Here is a 14,632-nt window from a genome sequence, read left to right as displayed (position 1 = left end):
GGTAGACCCACCACAAGGTTATATGAAGAGGCACCATGTAAAGTCATATGAAAATTATCAGAGATTTATCTACACTGAGCCCCCCACCCCACTGCCTGCAGCACATCACCCCCAGGTGCCGCACTGGGGCCAGCACTGACAGTTAGGGGAGAGCACGCCCTGCTGAGCCCCCCACCCTGCTCCCTTCAGCACAGCGCCCCCTAATGACAACATCCCTTCTCTGCAAACGTATTTAAAGCCTGATGACAGAGCCTAGTACCCCCTCACCCCACATCCAGAACGAGGCCCGCCTGGGGCCTGGTAGAGTGGTATCATTGCTTTGTTTGATAACGAATCCCCCTGTTTACACATTGCCCAGCGCTCTGCCATATGCCCAGCATTCCTGCGTGGGAGGGAGCGTATGGGCTTCTGGCCCGGAGAGTCACCAGCTGGGCTCCCACCCACGAGGCTGCAGCAAGGACACCATCCAACGCAGGCCTCTTGGGATCTACTTTGCTCACGTAACGAGGGGGCGGAGAGAATCAGGGGCTCCTCTGTCAGCTCCACCCAGCTTGGGGGACTGCGTGGGGGCAGGGGAGGCGCTTTTCACTGAGATCCTAAAACATTTTCATGCATGTTCCTATTTCTGAGTCCAGTGCCATAGTGCAGTGCTAGGGGGCGCTGTGCTGCGGGAAGCAGGGTGGAGGCTCAGTAGGGGGCGCTCTGCCCTGCAGTCGGTGCTGACCCCAAAGCCCCAGGGTGTCACTAGGGGGTGCTGCAGGGAGTGGGGAGATGGTGCTCTCCTTTGGCACCCACCAGTGACCCCATTGCCCTGGGTGATTATCCCATAAGCTGGCTGGGACTGGCTGGATGAGGTGTGCGCGGAGGTGGTCTTTGATTGTCGTAACAATCCCCAGCAAATAGCGACACTGCAGGGGCTTCTCTGCCTCTCGGGACCCAATTCTGCTGCAGAAAACCCACAGATCCTACAGCAGCGTTAATTGACCCCGGTGCCATGGGACACCTGTCACTCCCACACCCTGTCCCTGCGCAGCCTCTCACTGCCTTGCTCTGTCATTAGCTTCACTCCACCGCCGCCTGATGGTGCATCTTGTAGCCAGCTTCACTGTCTCATGTCCGTGACTGTCCCAGCTCCCCCTTCTCCCTGGCTGCAAACGGGGCTCCTGGCCAGTGCAGGGAGTGTGCCCTGTAAACCAGTTAGCACCCCACTGTGGGGAGTGCTGCAGAGCAAGGGAGCAGCTGCAGATTGGTCCTGGCAGGGCAGGGAGAGAAAACAAACAAACAGACAAAAGATAGGTGAGCAGCAGGAGGAAAATGAGGAATTCTGTGGTGGAAACGCTCTGTCCTGCGGTATTTCGGAGAACAGCCCAATACCAGAGCTGTGCAGGCCGGGGCCTGTTTGAGATGAGTATGGCAACATGCCTCACACCACTCGGCTAGAATTCTTCGAGGGGTCAGTACACATGTGGATAAGGGTGATCCAGTGGGTAAAGCGTGCTTGTGTAACGCCCACAGACCCTGGTCGTCGGTGGGCGGGATTGAACTTGGGACCTCTAGAGCCAAATGCATGAGCCTCCACTGCATGAGCTAAAAGCCACGTGGCCCTAAGCTAAGGCTGTAGAGCAGACTCATTAATCTCTCTCTCTAAGGACTTGTCTTCACTACCTGCCCGGATGGGCGGGCAGAAATCGATCTCTCGGGAATCCATTTATCGCGTCTCATCAGGACGCGATAATCAATCCCCGAATAGATGCGCGTACTCCACCAGCCCAGGTTGGAGTAACTGTCGTCGACGGGGAAGCCGCGGCGGTCGATTTGCCGCCGTCCTCACAGCAGGGTAAGTCGGATCAGATACGTCGAATTCAGCTACGCTATTCCCGTAGCTGAATTTGCGTATCTGAAATCGATCCCCCCCTGTAGTGTAGACGTAGCCTGAGTAAGGTCTCGGTGCCACTAGATGGGACAGAACCCAGGAGGTGTGTGGCTTACACCTGGACTTGCAGAAAGCCTTTGACAAGGTCCCTCAGCAAAGGTGCTTAAGCAAAGTAAGCTGTCATGTGATAAACAAGAGATCGTCTCATGAATTGGTAACTGGTTAAAAGACAGGAAACAAAGGGGAGGAATAAATGGTCAGTTTTCACAATGGAGAAGGGTAAATAGCAGGGTCCCCCAAGGGTCTGGGCCGGGACCAGCGCTGTTTAACATTTTCATTAAGGAGTTGGAAAAAGGGGTGAACAGTGAAGTGGCAGCTGGGAGATGATATAAAATTACTCAAAATGGTGAAGTCCAAGACTGACTGTGAAGAGCTACAAAAGGATCTCACAAAACTGGGTGACCGGGCAACAAAATGGCAGATGAAATTCAGTGTTGATCAGTGTAAAGTAACGCACATTGGAGAACGTAGTCCCCACTGTACATACAAAATGACGGGGTCTAAATTAGCTGTTACCATTCAAGAATGAGATCTTGGCGCCATCGTGGAGAGTTCTCTGAAAACATCCACTCAGTGTGCAGCGGCTGTCGAAAACGTGAACAGAATGTTTAGGAACCAATAGAAAAGGGATAGAAAATAAGAGAGGAAATATCACAATGCCACTCTATAAATCCATGGTACACCCACACCTTGAATACCGAGTGCAGCTCTGGTCACCCCATCTCAAAGGAGATACTTATATTAGAACTGGAAAAGGTGCAGAGAAGGGCAATGAAAATGATCAGGGGGATGGAACAGCTTCCGTAGGAGGAGAGATTAAAAAGACTGGGACTGTTCAGTGTAGAACAGAGCCGACCGGGGGGCGGGTGAGGGGAGGGGGGATCGATATAGAAGGCCATAAAATCAGGAATGGGGTGGAGAGACTGAATATTTGCCTCGTCACGTAACACAAGAACCAGGGTCACCGGATGAAATGAACAAGCAAACGGAAGGACGTGCGTCTCCGCCCAAAGCAACCTGCGGAACTCACTGCCAAGGGACTGGGCTCAGAGCAGACTCAGCTCAGCCCTTGGCCGGGTCCATCAATGGCTGCTAGCCAAGGTGGCCTGGTCAGTGCCCCTGGCTGCCAGCATCCCCAAGCAGGGCCGGATTAACCTTTAGTGGGCCCGGCGCCAAACATATTTGGAGCATGAAGCGGGAATGTCAATCCCCAGACTGAGGGGCCAGCCAGGGGCAGTGGACATGGCATGGCAGGGGCGGCCCCGCTCCGCCCAGCCCAGTGCGAGGGCACTATTTACAAACCGGCAGTTGCCAGACGCACAGCGCCTGCCCGGCCCTGTGCTGCCAGCATGCCCCTTCCCCTCGGGGGCGGGCCCAAGCCGTGCCACACAGCCCCCCCTGCCCAACACCCCCCGACTCCCTATGGCCAGAGCCCCCTCACAAATGCCCAGCACCCTGCACAACACCACCCCTGCCCAGAACCCCCCTCAGCACCTCCATTCCCTAGTGCCCCAACACACACAGATCTTCCCCGCCCCCTCACAGCCCAGCACCCCCCAGAGACCCCCTCCCCCATGTCCTGCCCCCCCGGCTGCACTCCCTGGCCCTTCTAGGAGGTGACTCTGAGCCGGCCGCGCAGCCAGCGCTGATCCCAGGGTGGGGAATCGCTCTGGCCCTTCAGGAGTGGCGCGATCAGCCAAGCCCCCAACACTGTCCCCCCAACTGGCCGAGACTGGCCGGGCTTCTGCACCCGTCCCAGGCGGCTCAGCTCCGGGGAGACAGGTGGGGCCCCACAGGTGGTGGGAAGCAGAGACTGCCCAGAGCCAGAGGTGCACTGGGGTGGGGCCAGGGGGCAGAGAGGACCAGGGGGGTGGGGCCAGGGGGCAGAGAGGAGTAGGGGGCCCTCCTGCGGCTCTGATCCTGCCCGGGAGCCCTGGCGCCTGCCAGCACTCAAGATGGCGTCCCGTGGCCTCCCAGCCCAATGGTGTCTTTCTTTGCCACCATTCAAGATGGCGTCCCACCCCGGCTTCGCGTGCCCTTCGCGCCGCCCGCACTCAAGATGGCGGAGCTATCCTCCCAGGAACCAGCGACAGAGCACGGTGACTGACAGGCGGGTCAATGCAATCAACAGGCCGCTTGCAAAGATCGACAACTCCACCGGCCAATCAACTGGAAATGCGTCGAACTGCACCGCCTTCTTCCGACGTCAGGCGACCCGCGGGCCTCGCGAAGACCAATGAGAGTGGAGGGAGCGGCCGGAGTGACGCGGAGGCGCGCCAATGGGGGCGGAAACGGAAGGAACGGGCTGTCGTCGCCGGGAGTCAGAGCCGGAGCGCGGCACCACGTGAGCGGCCTCCGGGAGCGCGAGGTGAGAGCGGCCGGGCGGGGCGGTCACGCGAGCCCGGGGCTTGGCCTGCGGCCTGGTCCGGACCCGGGATCGGGCGGGGGCCCCGGGCCGCGTCTCTCCCCGCCCGGCCCCGCGGGGCTGCTCCGTGCGGCGGGCGACGGGTCAGAGCCGGGGCCGCGCCGGAGGGGGGGGGGGCGGTTCCGGAGATGGGGGGAGGGGAGCGGGGCCTGTTGCGGGCGATGCTCTGGTGTCTCCAAGGCGTCTGCGACCCCCCCCCCGTTCCCGTTCCCGTCCCCCCCCCCGCTCTGTGCCCCGGGCGCGGGGGGCCCGGTCCCTTTAGTGCTTTGCTCCCAGGGGGGGCTGGGCTCGATCCCCGACAGGGGCAACTATGGGGGGGGGGAAGTTCCGTGTAAGAGTTACCCCCCCCCGCCCCCAGCTGTGCCAGTGCCCCTCAGTCCTCACCTGCAGCCCCTGCTAGCCCAGCCTCGGCTCCCCACCGGCTCTGTGGGTGCCCCTCCCAACCTGCAACCCCAGCCCTGGGCTTCCCCCTCCCCAGCTCTTCTAGTGCCCCTCAGTCCTCACCTGCAGCCCCCTGCTAGCCCAGCCTTGGGCTCCCCATTGGCTCTGTGGGTGCCCCTCCCAACCTGCAACCCCAGCCCTGGGATCCCCCCAGTTCTGCCAGTGCCCCTCAGTCCTCACCTGCAGCCCCCTACTAGCCCAGCCTCGCCTCCCCACCGGCTCTGTGGGTGCCCCTCCCAACCTGCAACCCCAGCCCTGGGATCCCCCCAGTTCTGCCAGTGCCCCTCAGTCCTCACCTGCAGCCCCCTGCTAGCCCAGCTTCTGCTCCCCACCGTCTCTGTGGGTGCCCCTCAATCCTCACCTGTGGCCCCCTCCCATCCCAGCCCTGGGCTTCCCCCTCCCCAGCTCTACCGGTGACCCTCAATCCTCGCCTGCAGCCCCCTGCTAGCCCAGCCTTGGACTCCCCATTGGCTCTGTGGGTGCTCCTCCCAACCTGGAGCCCCCTGCAACCCCAGTCCTGGGCTCCCCTTAGCTCTTCCAGTGCCCCTTAATCCACACCTGTGGCCCCCTGCTATCCCAGCTTTTGCTCCCCCCTGGCTCTGTGGGTGCCCCTCACTCCTGACCCGGAGCCCCCTGCTATCCCAGCCCTGGACTCTCCTCCCCCTCAGCTCTACCAGTGATTCTCAATCCTGACCTGCTGCGGTCCCTTGCTATCCTAGTCTTGTGCCCCCCCTCCCCCCCCACTAGTGCTCCTCAATCCTGACCCGCAGCCCCCTGGTTGCTCAGCTCTGTGGCTGCCCCTCAGTCTTGACCTGCAGCCCCCTGTTACCCCAGCCCCCGCTCTTCTGGTTCCCCTCAGTGCGGACCCGCAGCCGCTGAGTGCATCTCTTCCTCGCAGAATGGCTGAGCAGGACGTGGAGAACGAGCTGCTGGATTATGAGGAGGATGAGGAGCCCCAGGTGGTGGCGGATGCGGTTCCTCCTCCAGCAAAGAAGGACGTGAAAGGCTCCTACGTGTCCATCCACAGCTCGGGCTTCCGGGATTTCCTGCTCAAACCTGAGCTGCTGCGAGCCATTGTGGACTGTGGCTTTGAGCACCCGTCTGAAGGTAGGAGCGGAGCCGAGGCCCCCGGCCCCCAGGAGCGCAACCCCCTTGCCAGCCCGCCTGGGAGGAGCTGCGGGCGGGGGCCGTAGAGAGCGGCGCTGCCTGGTGAGAGCTGCGGGGGGACGGGGGCGTCGGCAAGGGAGTGAGATCCTCAAATCTGCCCTGCCAAGTGGGGAAGCAGGGGCTCAGTAGGGGGCGCTCTCTCCCGCAGTCAGTGCTGGCCCCAGTGAGGCACTAGGGGGCGCTGTGCTGCAGGGAGTGGGGTGGGACTAGGGGCCGCTCTCCCCGGCAGTCAGTGTTGGTCCCAGTGCGGCACTAGGGGGAGCTGTGCTACAGGAAGTGGGGTGGGACTCAGCAGGGGGTGCTCTCCCCTGGCAGTCAGTGCTGGTCCCAGTGCTCCAGTGTGGCACTAGCAGGCGCCGTGCTGCATGCAGTGAGATGGGACTCAGCAGGGGAGGCTCTCCCCTGGCAGTGCTGGTCCCAGTGTGGCACTAGGGGGTGCTGTGCTGCAGGGAGTGGGGTGGGATTCAGTAGGGGGCCCCCTCCCCGGCAGTCATTGCTGGTCCCAGTGCGGCACTAGGGTGCGCTGTACCCCTGGGAGTGGGGTGGGACTCACTAGATGGTGCTGACCCTAATGCCCCAGAGCAGGAGGGGCGTAGGGTTTAGTGGGTTAGAGCAGGGGGCTGGGAGTCAGGACTCCTGGGTTTTATCCCCAGCTCTGCCTCGATCTGCTGTGCCCCTTGTAACTGCCATGCGTCCGCCCTTGCTCCCACAGTGCAGCATGAGTGCATCCCACAGGCCATCCTTGGCATGGACGTGCTGTGCCAGGCCAAGTCGGGCATGGGCAAGACGGCCGTCTTCGTGCTGGCCACGCTGCAGCAGATCGAGCCGGTGGATGGACAGGTAAGGGGGGGGCGGGTGTCTGTGTGTATGTCTGGCCTGGGCTGGGGGATTTGCTGAGGGAGAGGAGCAGGCATGCCTCCCGGCCCCCTCGCCTCTCTCTGCCCCAATCCACGTGGGAAGGGACCCGGGTCACCCGCATGGCTGTGGGGTGGACTTGGCAAGGAGAACATAAGAATGGCCACACGGGTCCAGCTAGCTAGGTCCTGGGGCTGCCTCCTTGACCATCTTGGCTCATAGCCGTTGCTGGACCTCTCCTGCAGGAACTAACTCCTTCTTTTCTGAGCCCAGTTATACTTTTGTCCACCTCTTGCCTGCGCTGTTGCTCGTTAAGCAAACGAAGGCCACGCGTGTTTCACAGCGAGGGGGGTTAACCCCAGGAACGGATGCCAGGGGCAGGGTTGGATTCTCTGTCTCGATGCCTTGCATGCGAGCCGCCCTGGGGAAGGTGCCTTAGCCTGACGCGCTGTTGGGCTCAGTACAGGGGTGAGGGGGGGCTGGTCCCTGGCCGTGTTACACAGGAGGTTGGGTTAGATGGGCCCTTCTGGCCTGAAACTCCTGGGAAGCGGATCCCTGGGAGGCCGGTTCTGGGCCCGCCCCTGGGGTGATTGTGGGGTGCTGCTGACGCAGGGGGAGAATCCAGTGTGGATGGGGCCGTGTATTTCTCTAGCCTAGGGGTCCGGGACAGGCTGCTGCTGAGAACCAGCCCTTCTGCTTTCAAATCTGACTATGTGCTGGGGGCGGGGGTCCCTGGTGGGGATCACGCTGGGCTGTGGGGGTGGCACCACCCTGGGGGTGGGCGAGCGGGTTAGCCTGCCTGGGCACTGCTGCCATGTGTCTGGCTCTCCAGTGACTGCCCCGGGGGGCTGGCTCAGACACACCAGCCTGGCACTGGGCTGGTGCTGTGATACCCCCGTGGGCTGGATCCTGCCCCGGGACAGCCTCCCAGCGGGCCGTAGCCACGCGTGGATCTGGGAGGACGTCGCTCAGGCCACAAGCCCCTTGTTCTGGGGCCTGCCGGAGCTGGATGCCCATCCCCCGGGGCTGGCAGTCACCGAACTCTGCTCCGCTGAGCCCGGGCCACTGGGGACCAAGGCCTGCCCCGGAGCCATGCGCCAGAGCAATCTTGGCTAGCAATGGGGCCTGTCCCTGCTGTTGTAGGGGGCCAGCGTGCTGCACCCCAGAACTGGCCGCATTAGTGGGCAGTGGATCCTGTGGGGACAGCGCTCCTATGCCGAAAGGGGGCATGTCTGAGGCGAGGTGATGGCTGGGGGGGGCTGGGAATGGAGTAACAGACACTGCTGCTCTGGGGCTGCTGTTGGGAACCAGCCCTGTGCTGGGGGGAGATCCCCCCCATTCCTGGGCTGGGGGAGCCCTTCGGGGGCTTTGGCCCTGCCCCGTCGGGTGGCAAGACCTTGTCCGGGGCTTCAGGAGAAGGGTGGGTGGGGGTGTTTGCTGCTGCAGGGTGGGGCAGTGCTACGGGAGGGGGCATGGACCCCAATGCTCTGGATTAGTCCGGTCTCCATGGGTGTGGGGGGAGCTCTGAAAGCTCAGGGAAGGGGCAAAGATGGGGGCACCTGTTCTCTGGGATTTGGGGGAGGGAGTGGCTGTCCCTGGGTGGGGGCGTCAGGCTGTGTCCCGGGGAAGGGGAGGGCAGGGTCTCTCGTGGGGTGCTGGGGTGACCCCGTCTCTCTCCCCCTCCCAGGTTTCGGTGCTGGTGATGTGCCACACGCGGGAGCTGGCGTTCCAGATCAGCAAGGAGTACGAACGCTTCTCCAAGTACATGCCCAGCGTCAAGGTGAGCCAGGAACCCCCTCCCCCACACCCCTGGTGCCCCCCCGTGGAGCCATGAGCGTTATTCAGCCTGGCTCCAGGGGGTGAGGGGTGTGGGGAGTATCCCCCCCCTTCCAGGGGACATGGCCTTGGGGAGACAGCCCCCCTCTTCCATCCCCAGCATGAGCCCCCTAGCAGTTGCCTGCATGACAGTGTTGAGGGCCTGAAACTTGGAAGCTGCAAGGGTGGGTCTCTTTCTCCTCCGTGCTCGTGTGGGAGACCCAGAGTGTGGCTGGGGGTGGGTCAGGACTCCTGGGTTCTCTCCTTTCTGGGGGTGGGTCAGGACTCCTGGGTTCTCTCCAGGCTCTGGGTGTCAGGACTCCTGGGTTCTAGTTTACGCTCTGCCACTAAACTGCCCTTGGACGAGGCCTGTCCCCCTGTCTCAGTTTCCCCCAGCGGGGGGGGGGGGGGAGGAGGGGAGAGGGACCCAGGTGTGCCTGGTGCTGGAGGTTCGCTGACTGGCCACTGACCCTGCTGTTCCCCCGGTTGCCTGCAGGTGGGGGTGTTCTTCGGGGGCCTGTCCATCAAGAAGGACGAGGAGGTGCTGAAGAAGAACTGCCCCCACATCGTGGTGGGGACCCCGGGGCGCATCCTGGCCCTGGTGCGCAACAAGAGCCTCAACCTGCGCAGCGTCAAACACTTCGTGCTGGACGAGTGCGACAAGATGCTGGAGCAGCTTGGTGAGATGGGGGTGGTGCTGGGACATGGCGCGGGACGACCCCCAGAGGGTCCCAACCTGCCCAGGGTACCTGAGGCCTAGGGGCTGTCTGCATCATCTGTCAGGACTCCTGGGTTCTGTTCCCAGCCCTGGGAGGAGAGTGGGGCCTAGTGGTTAGAGCAGGTGGGGGTTGGGAGTCAGGACTCCTGGGTTCTGTTCCCTGGCCTGGGAGGGGAGTGGGGCCTAGTGGTTAGAGCGGGGGAGAATGGGGGGTGGGGGGGCATGGCTCCTGGGTTCTATCCCCACTCCCCTCCCAGCGCTGGGAATACATAACAGGCTATGAACCTTCTACAGCTGCCTGGGTGGAGGGCGTCTCCTTCCTCTGGGTCAGGGATGGCACCAACTAGTTCTGCCCTAGGGATCCTGCCAGCATCAGGCCCGGACCTGCCTGATGCCAGGGGCTGCCCAGTCACGGGGGCCCGGCTGTGTGTCCCTGGGTCCTGCTGGTCTGAAGCCCAGGCCGGTGTGTCGGGGGTGTGACCCCAGGCCTTGGGGGAGTGGGGGAGCTGCAGGGGAATACAGATATCCAGAGGGGTGGGGGAGGCTGATTGCAGGGGATCAAACAGTCTGGGTTTAAGCCACCTGCTGTGGGGAGCGACTTGGGGGGGGCTCAGCTGGCTCTGATGTCGGGGGTGGCTGGAGCTGTGACCCCAGGGGCTGGTTCTGGGCCCGATTCCCAGAGTTGGGCCGGGGGGTTATCGCGAGGGCCCGCCCCCCGAGCATCCCCCCAGCCGTCTCCAGTGCAGTGACCCCCTCCCTCCCCACAGACATGCGGCGGGACGTGCAGGAGATCTTCCGGCTGACGCCCCACGAGAAGCAGTGCATGATGTTCAGCGCCACCCTCAGCAAGGAGATCCGGCCTGTCTGCAGGAAGTTCATGCAGGACGTGAGTCACCTGCCGCCTGGCCCATCTCCCCCCCCCGCCCCCTCGTGGGTCTGCCCCCCCATCCCCCTCTGCTACCGGTCTACCCCCTGCCAATCGCCTCCTGCCCCCCACCCCATTCCCTCCCGTGTGGGCCGCCCGGCCTGGCCCCTCACCCCTCATGGGCCTGGTCCCTAGCCAGGAAAGTGACCCTCGATCCCTACCGCCGGCTGGGCTCAGCACTGAGCAGTCCTAAGCCTCCGGGCCTGGCTGCCAGCAACTCACCCAGCACCTGCTGGCTTGGTGGGGGCACCCAGCCAGGTCTACTGTTCTGGGCTGGTGGCAGCCTGGGAGGGGCCAGCTGCTCTGGGGTTCCTGACGCCCTCACGCAGGGTCCCTGGGACCCCAGCGCTCTCTGTGGGAGGGTCTGCTGCCGAAAGCCGTCCTGCCACGCTGGCTGCTCGGAGCCCTGCCAGGCCCTGGCACAGCGAGGGTTGGCAGCCCTATGCCCCGGCACATCCGTAGCCTGGGTGAGGCAGGCGCTGCTGTGGGGGTGTTGCTGATCCATGCTGGAGGTGGAGTTTTGACCCGTTCAGTGGCTGGGCGGTGTGGGGAGGATAAGGGTTTACTACAGCTGCTGTTGAAGGGAGCTCCTCCCCTGGCTCAAGTGGCGGAGCTCCTGCTATTAGTTCCGGGTTCAAACCGGGGGTGGGGGGGTCGGCTCACGGGGGGCTGGGTTGAAGCCCCTTTGGCAGCGAGGGGGTGTCGCTGAGCTGCCCCCTTTCTCCCCAGCCCATGGAGGTGTTCGTGGACGACGAGACCAAGCTGACGCTGCACGGCCTGCAGCAGTACTACGTCAAGCTGAAGGACAGCGAGAAGAACCGCAAGCTCTTCGACCTGCTGGACGTGCTGGAGTTCAACCAGGTGTGTGTGGGGGCAGAGGGGCTCGGGGGCGGGACGCCCGGGTGGGGAGTGGGGGGCAGGGGTAAGAGCGGGGGGCTGGAGCAGGACTCCTGGGTTCTGGCTGGCTGCGACACTGGGGCCAGGCTATCGATCCGAGCCACCCACAGCGCTAGGCCCCTGGGAGATCCAGGAGAGGGGGTTAGAGCGTGCTCAGTCTCCTCGGGCCACACTGTGGTGGTGGGGGGGGGGGAACACCCCCAGATGGGAGACCAGCGCAGGACAGGCCCTTTGGACTCCACTGCAGCAGAGGTGGGGTGTGTGGATGGCTGGGCAGAGGGGGCAGGTGCAGGATTGACCTGGGGGGTCTGATCCCAGGCAAGATCTGGGGGCTGGGCCGGGCTGGGGTTGAACAGCTGGTCCCCCTGTGCTGATGGGGTGGGGGCAGGGAGGGGGTGGAGCTGTCTGAGGTAGGGAGGGCTGCCTGCTAACTCTCCGCCCCTCCCCCAGGTGGTGATCTTTGTCAAATCGGTGCAGCGCTGCATGGCACTGGCCCAGCTGCTGGTGGAGCAGAACTTCCCGGCCATCGCCATCCACCGGGGCATGTCGCAGGAGGAGAGGTGGGTGCTGGGCTGGCTGGGGGGAGGGGCGGGGCCTGGCCTGGCCTGGCCTGGGAGGGATGTTGGGTCTCATTGACCTGATTCGTGCTGGCACCAGGCTCTGGGAGGGAAGCAGGGCCTAGTGGTTGGAGCAGGGCTGGGGTCTCAGGTGTGATTCTCCCCCAGGCTGTCCCGGTACCAGCAGTTCAAGGATTTCCAGCGCCGCATCCTGGTGGCCACCAACCTGTTCGGGCGGGGGATGGACATTGAGCGTGTCAACATCGTCTTCAACTACGACATGCCCGAGGACTCGGACACCTACCTGCACCGGGTGAGCTCTGCCGCTGGGGAGAGCCGGGCCTGGGTTCTGACCCTGCACCCTCCGGCCCGGGAGAGCCGGGCCCTGCCTGCCACCGGGGGGCCTGATGCTGCGGCTGCTGGCCCGGGCATTGGGGTGGAGCCTCATTGCCCCCAGGCTCTGCCCAACATTGGGAGCCCAGCACCCCAGGCCCGGCTCCTGTTACTGGAGCAAGTGGTTGAGGCTGAGGCACCCTGGCTGGCAGGCGGTGTGGCCCTGGCCACCCAGGGATGGGTTTGATCTGGGCCTGTCGGAGTGTGGGGGGTTATCAGGCAGGGAGGGTGCTTGGCAAGTGGCCCCTGCTGATGCCCCCATGGGGTTGAGGGGCCAAGCCTGGGGGTCTCAGAGCTGCCTTCCCCCCCCCTCCAGCTGCATCGCCCAGGGTGGGTCACAGAACCACCCCAGCCAGGCGCTCCGTCTTCAGGCCCCATGCCCTGCCACACCTGCGCTGGGCTCCCAGTCGGTTGCAGCTTCCTAGTGGGAGGAGCTCCCGGCAGGAACCCAGGAGTCCAGTGCCCTGCCTGTCACATGGTGCTGGTGGGCGTGGCTCCGGGAGGCCCCTCCCCACTGACAGCCCCTCCCCGCTCATTGCAGGTGGCGCGTGCCGGGCGCTTTGGCACCAAGGGCCTGGCCATCACCTTCGTGTCGGACGAGGGCGACGCCAAGATCCTCAACGAGGTGCAGGATCGCTTCGAGGTGAACGTTGCTGAGCTGCCAGAGGAGATCGACATTTCCACGTACAGTACGTACCCGCCAGGGGCAGCCCTCGGCCCTTCGCCCTCCCCCCAGGAGGCTCTTGCCCAAATCCTGTCTTTCTGGGGGATGTCCCAGCTGGGGAGTGCCATGCCCTGAGGGCACCCAGGTGCTATGGTGTTGGGCCTGTAGATTACACTCAGCATGGGGTGGGGCCTCTCCTGATCTCTATGCTTGTGGATTGGTAGCAGCCACCAACACCTCCCCCCATCACCTCTGCCCCCGTGATTGTAGAGGTGGCCGCTGTGCCAGCTGCTCTGGGGGCCACAGCTCAGTGGTGGATCCCCCTAGTGGTGGGGAGTGAGTCTGAGTCAGGTCACAGTGAAGAACTGAATGGGGTGGGGGAGCCCTCTGGTGGCAGAAGTGGGATTAACAGCATCTTTCTCTTGCAGTTGAACAGAGCCGATAACCGGATCGGACCCCCCTGCCCAGAACCAGCCCGGCTGCTCTTTTTAACCCTTTGTAAGCCAGATCACGGGTATTTCATTTTTTGTATGCAGTTTTTAAACCTGTAGATGTGTGTGTAAGAGTGTCTCAAATAAACTTTTTATTACCAAGTGCCTGTGGTGGAGTTTTAGCTTCTTGATGGGCTCAGTGAGATTGAAATTTTTGTGTGTAATGGCACTCTGCACTGGAGGGTCTAATTAATTTTAAATGCCTTGTCTGATACTGTACATCTGGACTGGAAAGTGGTTGCAGCTGTTCACAATAGCTGTGTCCCACCCCAGAGATGGCTGCATCTATCTGTGATTAAAAACTGTTTCAAAGTATTGTGTTTTGTCTCCCTGAGACACTGGGAGTCAGGACTCCTGGGTTCTATCCCAGCATTGAGGGGAAGTAGGGTGTCGTGTAGGTCATACTCGCAGGACGGGGGGACGCTATCCTAGGAAGCGGTGATGCTGGAAAAAGATTTGGGGTTGTGGTGGACAATCAGCTGACGATAAGCTCCCACTGCAATGCTGTAGCTAAAGGATGCGTGAAGAGGGGACGCTCAGGTAGGAGGAGGGAGGTTACTTTACTCTGTATCTGGTACTGGTCTGAGTGCCGCTTAACTAGTGTCCAGCTCTGGTGTCCCCACTTCCAGACAGAGGCTGATCAATTGAAGAGAGGCCAGAAGGCCCGTGAAGATTCGCAAACCTGCCCTGTAGTGACAGACTCCAGGAGCTCAGTTGGATTAGCAGAGACAGGGAAGGGGTGACTGGGTCAGTCTATAGGAACTGTGATCATGGGCTCTTCAGTCTCACAGCCAAAGGGCTGGAAGCGAGACCGTCACACTGGAAATCGGCAGGGAGGGTAAATGAACCCGGGACAGCTTCCCCGGGGGCGTGGTGGATTCTCAGCACTGGCCCTTTCCCAGTGGAGCCGGGACATTCTGCTCTCAATGCAGCAGGAGTGAATCCAGGGAGGGCGGGGGCCTGTTCTGCAGCTGGTTGGACTCAGAGGATCACCGTGGGCCCAGCTGCCCTTAGAACATGTCATCTAGAGCAGGGGTAGGCAACCTATGGCACGTGTGCCGAAGGCGGCACACGAGCTGATTTTCAGTGGCACTTGCACTGCCCAGGTCCTGGCCACCGTTCCGGGGGGCTCTGCATTTTAATTTAATTTTAAATGAAGCTTCTTAAACTTTTTAAAAACCTCATTTACTTTACATACAACAATAGTTTAGTTATATATTATAGACTTATAGAAAGAGACCTTTTAAAAACGTTAAAATGTATTACTGGCACTCGAAAACTTAAATTACAGTGAATAAATGAAGACTTGGCACACCACTTCTGAAAGGTTGCCGACCCCTGATCTAGAGGG

The 14,632-nt window shown here is 62.1% G+C and overlaps 1 protein-coding gene across 3 annotated transcripts; it reads left to right on the top strand.

The window, feature by feature from the left end:
• The first annotated feature begins 4,213 nt into the window (after positions 1-4,213).
• DDX39A (DExD-box helicase 39A) lies at positions 4,214-13,384 on the top strand. Of its 3 annotated transcripts, none has more exons than XM_054012479.1 (11): positions 4,214-4,301; positions 5,698-5,906; positions 6,679-6,806; positions 8,509-8,601; positions 9,133-9,316; positions 10,122-10,240; positions 11,009-11,140; positions 11,627-11,736; positions 11,902-12,046; positions 12,668-12,815; positions 13,219-13,384. In XM_054012479.1, the coding sequence occupies exons 2-11, from the start codon at positions 5,699-5,701 to the stop codon at positions 13,233-13,235; spliced, it is 1,284 nt and encodes a 427-aa protein (XP_053868454.1). In that variant the 5' UTR covers positions 4,214-4,301; position 5,698; the 3' UTR covers positions 13,236-13,384. The 3 variants fall into 3 exon arrangements, with proteins under 3 accessions (XP_053868454.1, XP_053868455.1, XP_053868456.1); XM_054012480.1 differs by having other exon boundaries at positions 4,285-4,301; positions 5,659-5,906; XM_054012481.1 differs by lacking the exon at positions 4,214-4,301 and adding an exon at positions 4,378-4,441.
• Positions 13,385-14,632: the final 1,248 nt, after the last annotated feature.

This window comes from Malaclemys terrapin, chromosome 23 (assembly GCF_027887155.1).
Source record: "Malaclemys terrapin pileata isolate rMalTer1 chromosome 23, rMalTer1.hap1, whole genome shotgun sequence".
Classification (NCBI taxonomy): Eukaryota; Metazoa; Chordata; order Testudines; family Emydidae; genus Malaclemys; species Malaclemys terrapin.
Note: the sequence above shows the minus strand (reverse complement) of the source record. Positions and strands in the feature narration are given on the sequence as shown.

Coding starts and splice junctions, on each gene's coding strand:
- DDX39A (XM_054012479.1), top strand. CDS start 5,699: ATGGCTGAGCAGGACGTGGAGAACGAGCTGCTGGATTATGAGGAGGAT. Junction 6,807..8,508: donor TCGAGCCGGTGGATGGACAG/GTAAGGGGGGGG, acceptor TCCCCCTCCCAG/GTTTCGGTGCTGGTGATGTG. Junction 9,317..10,121: donor CAAGATGCTGGAGCAGCTTG/GTGAGATGGGGG, acceptor CCCTCCCCACAG/ACATGCGGCGGGACGTGCAG.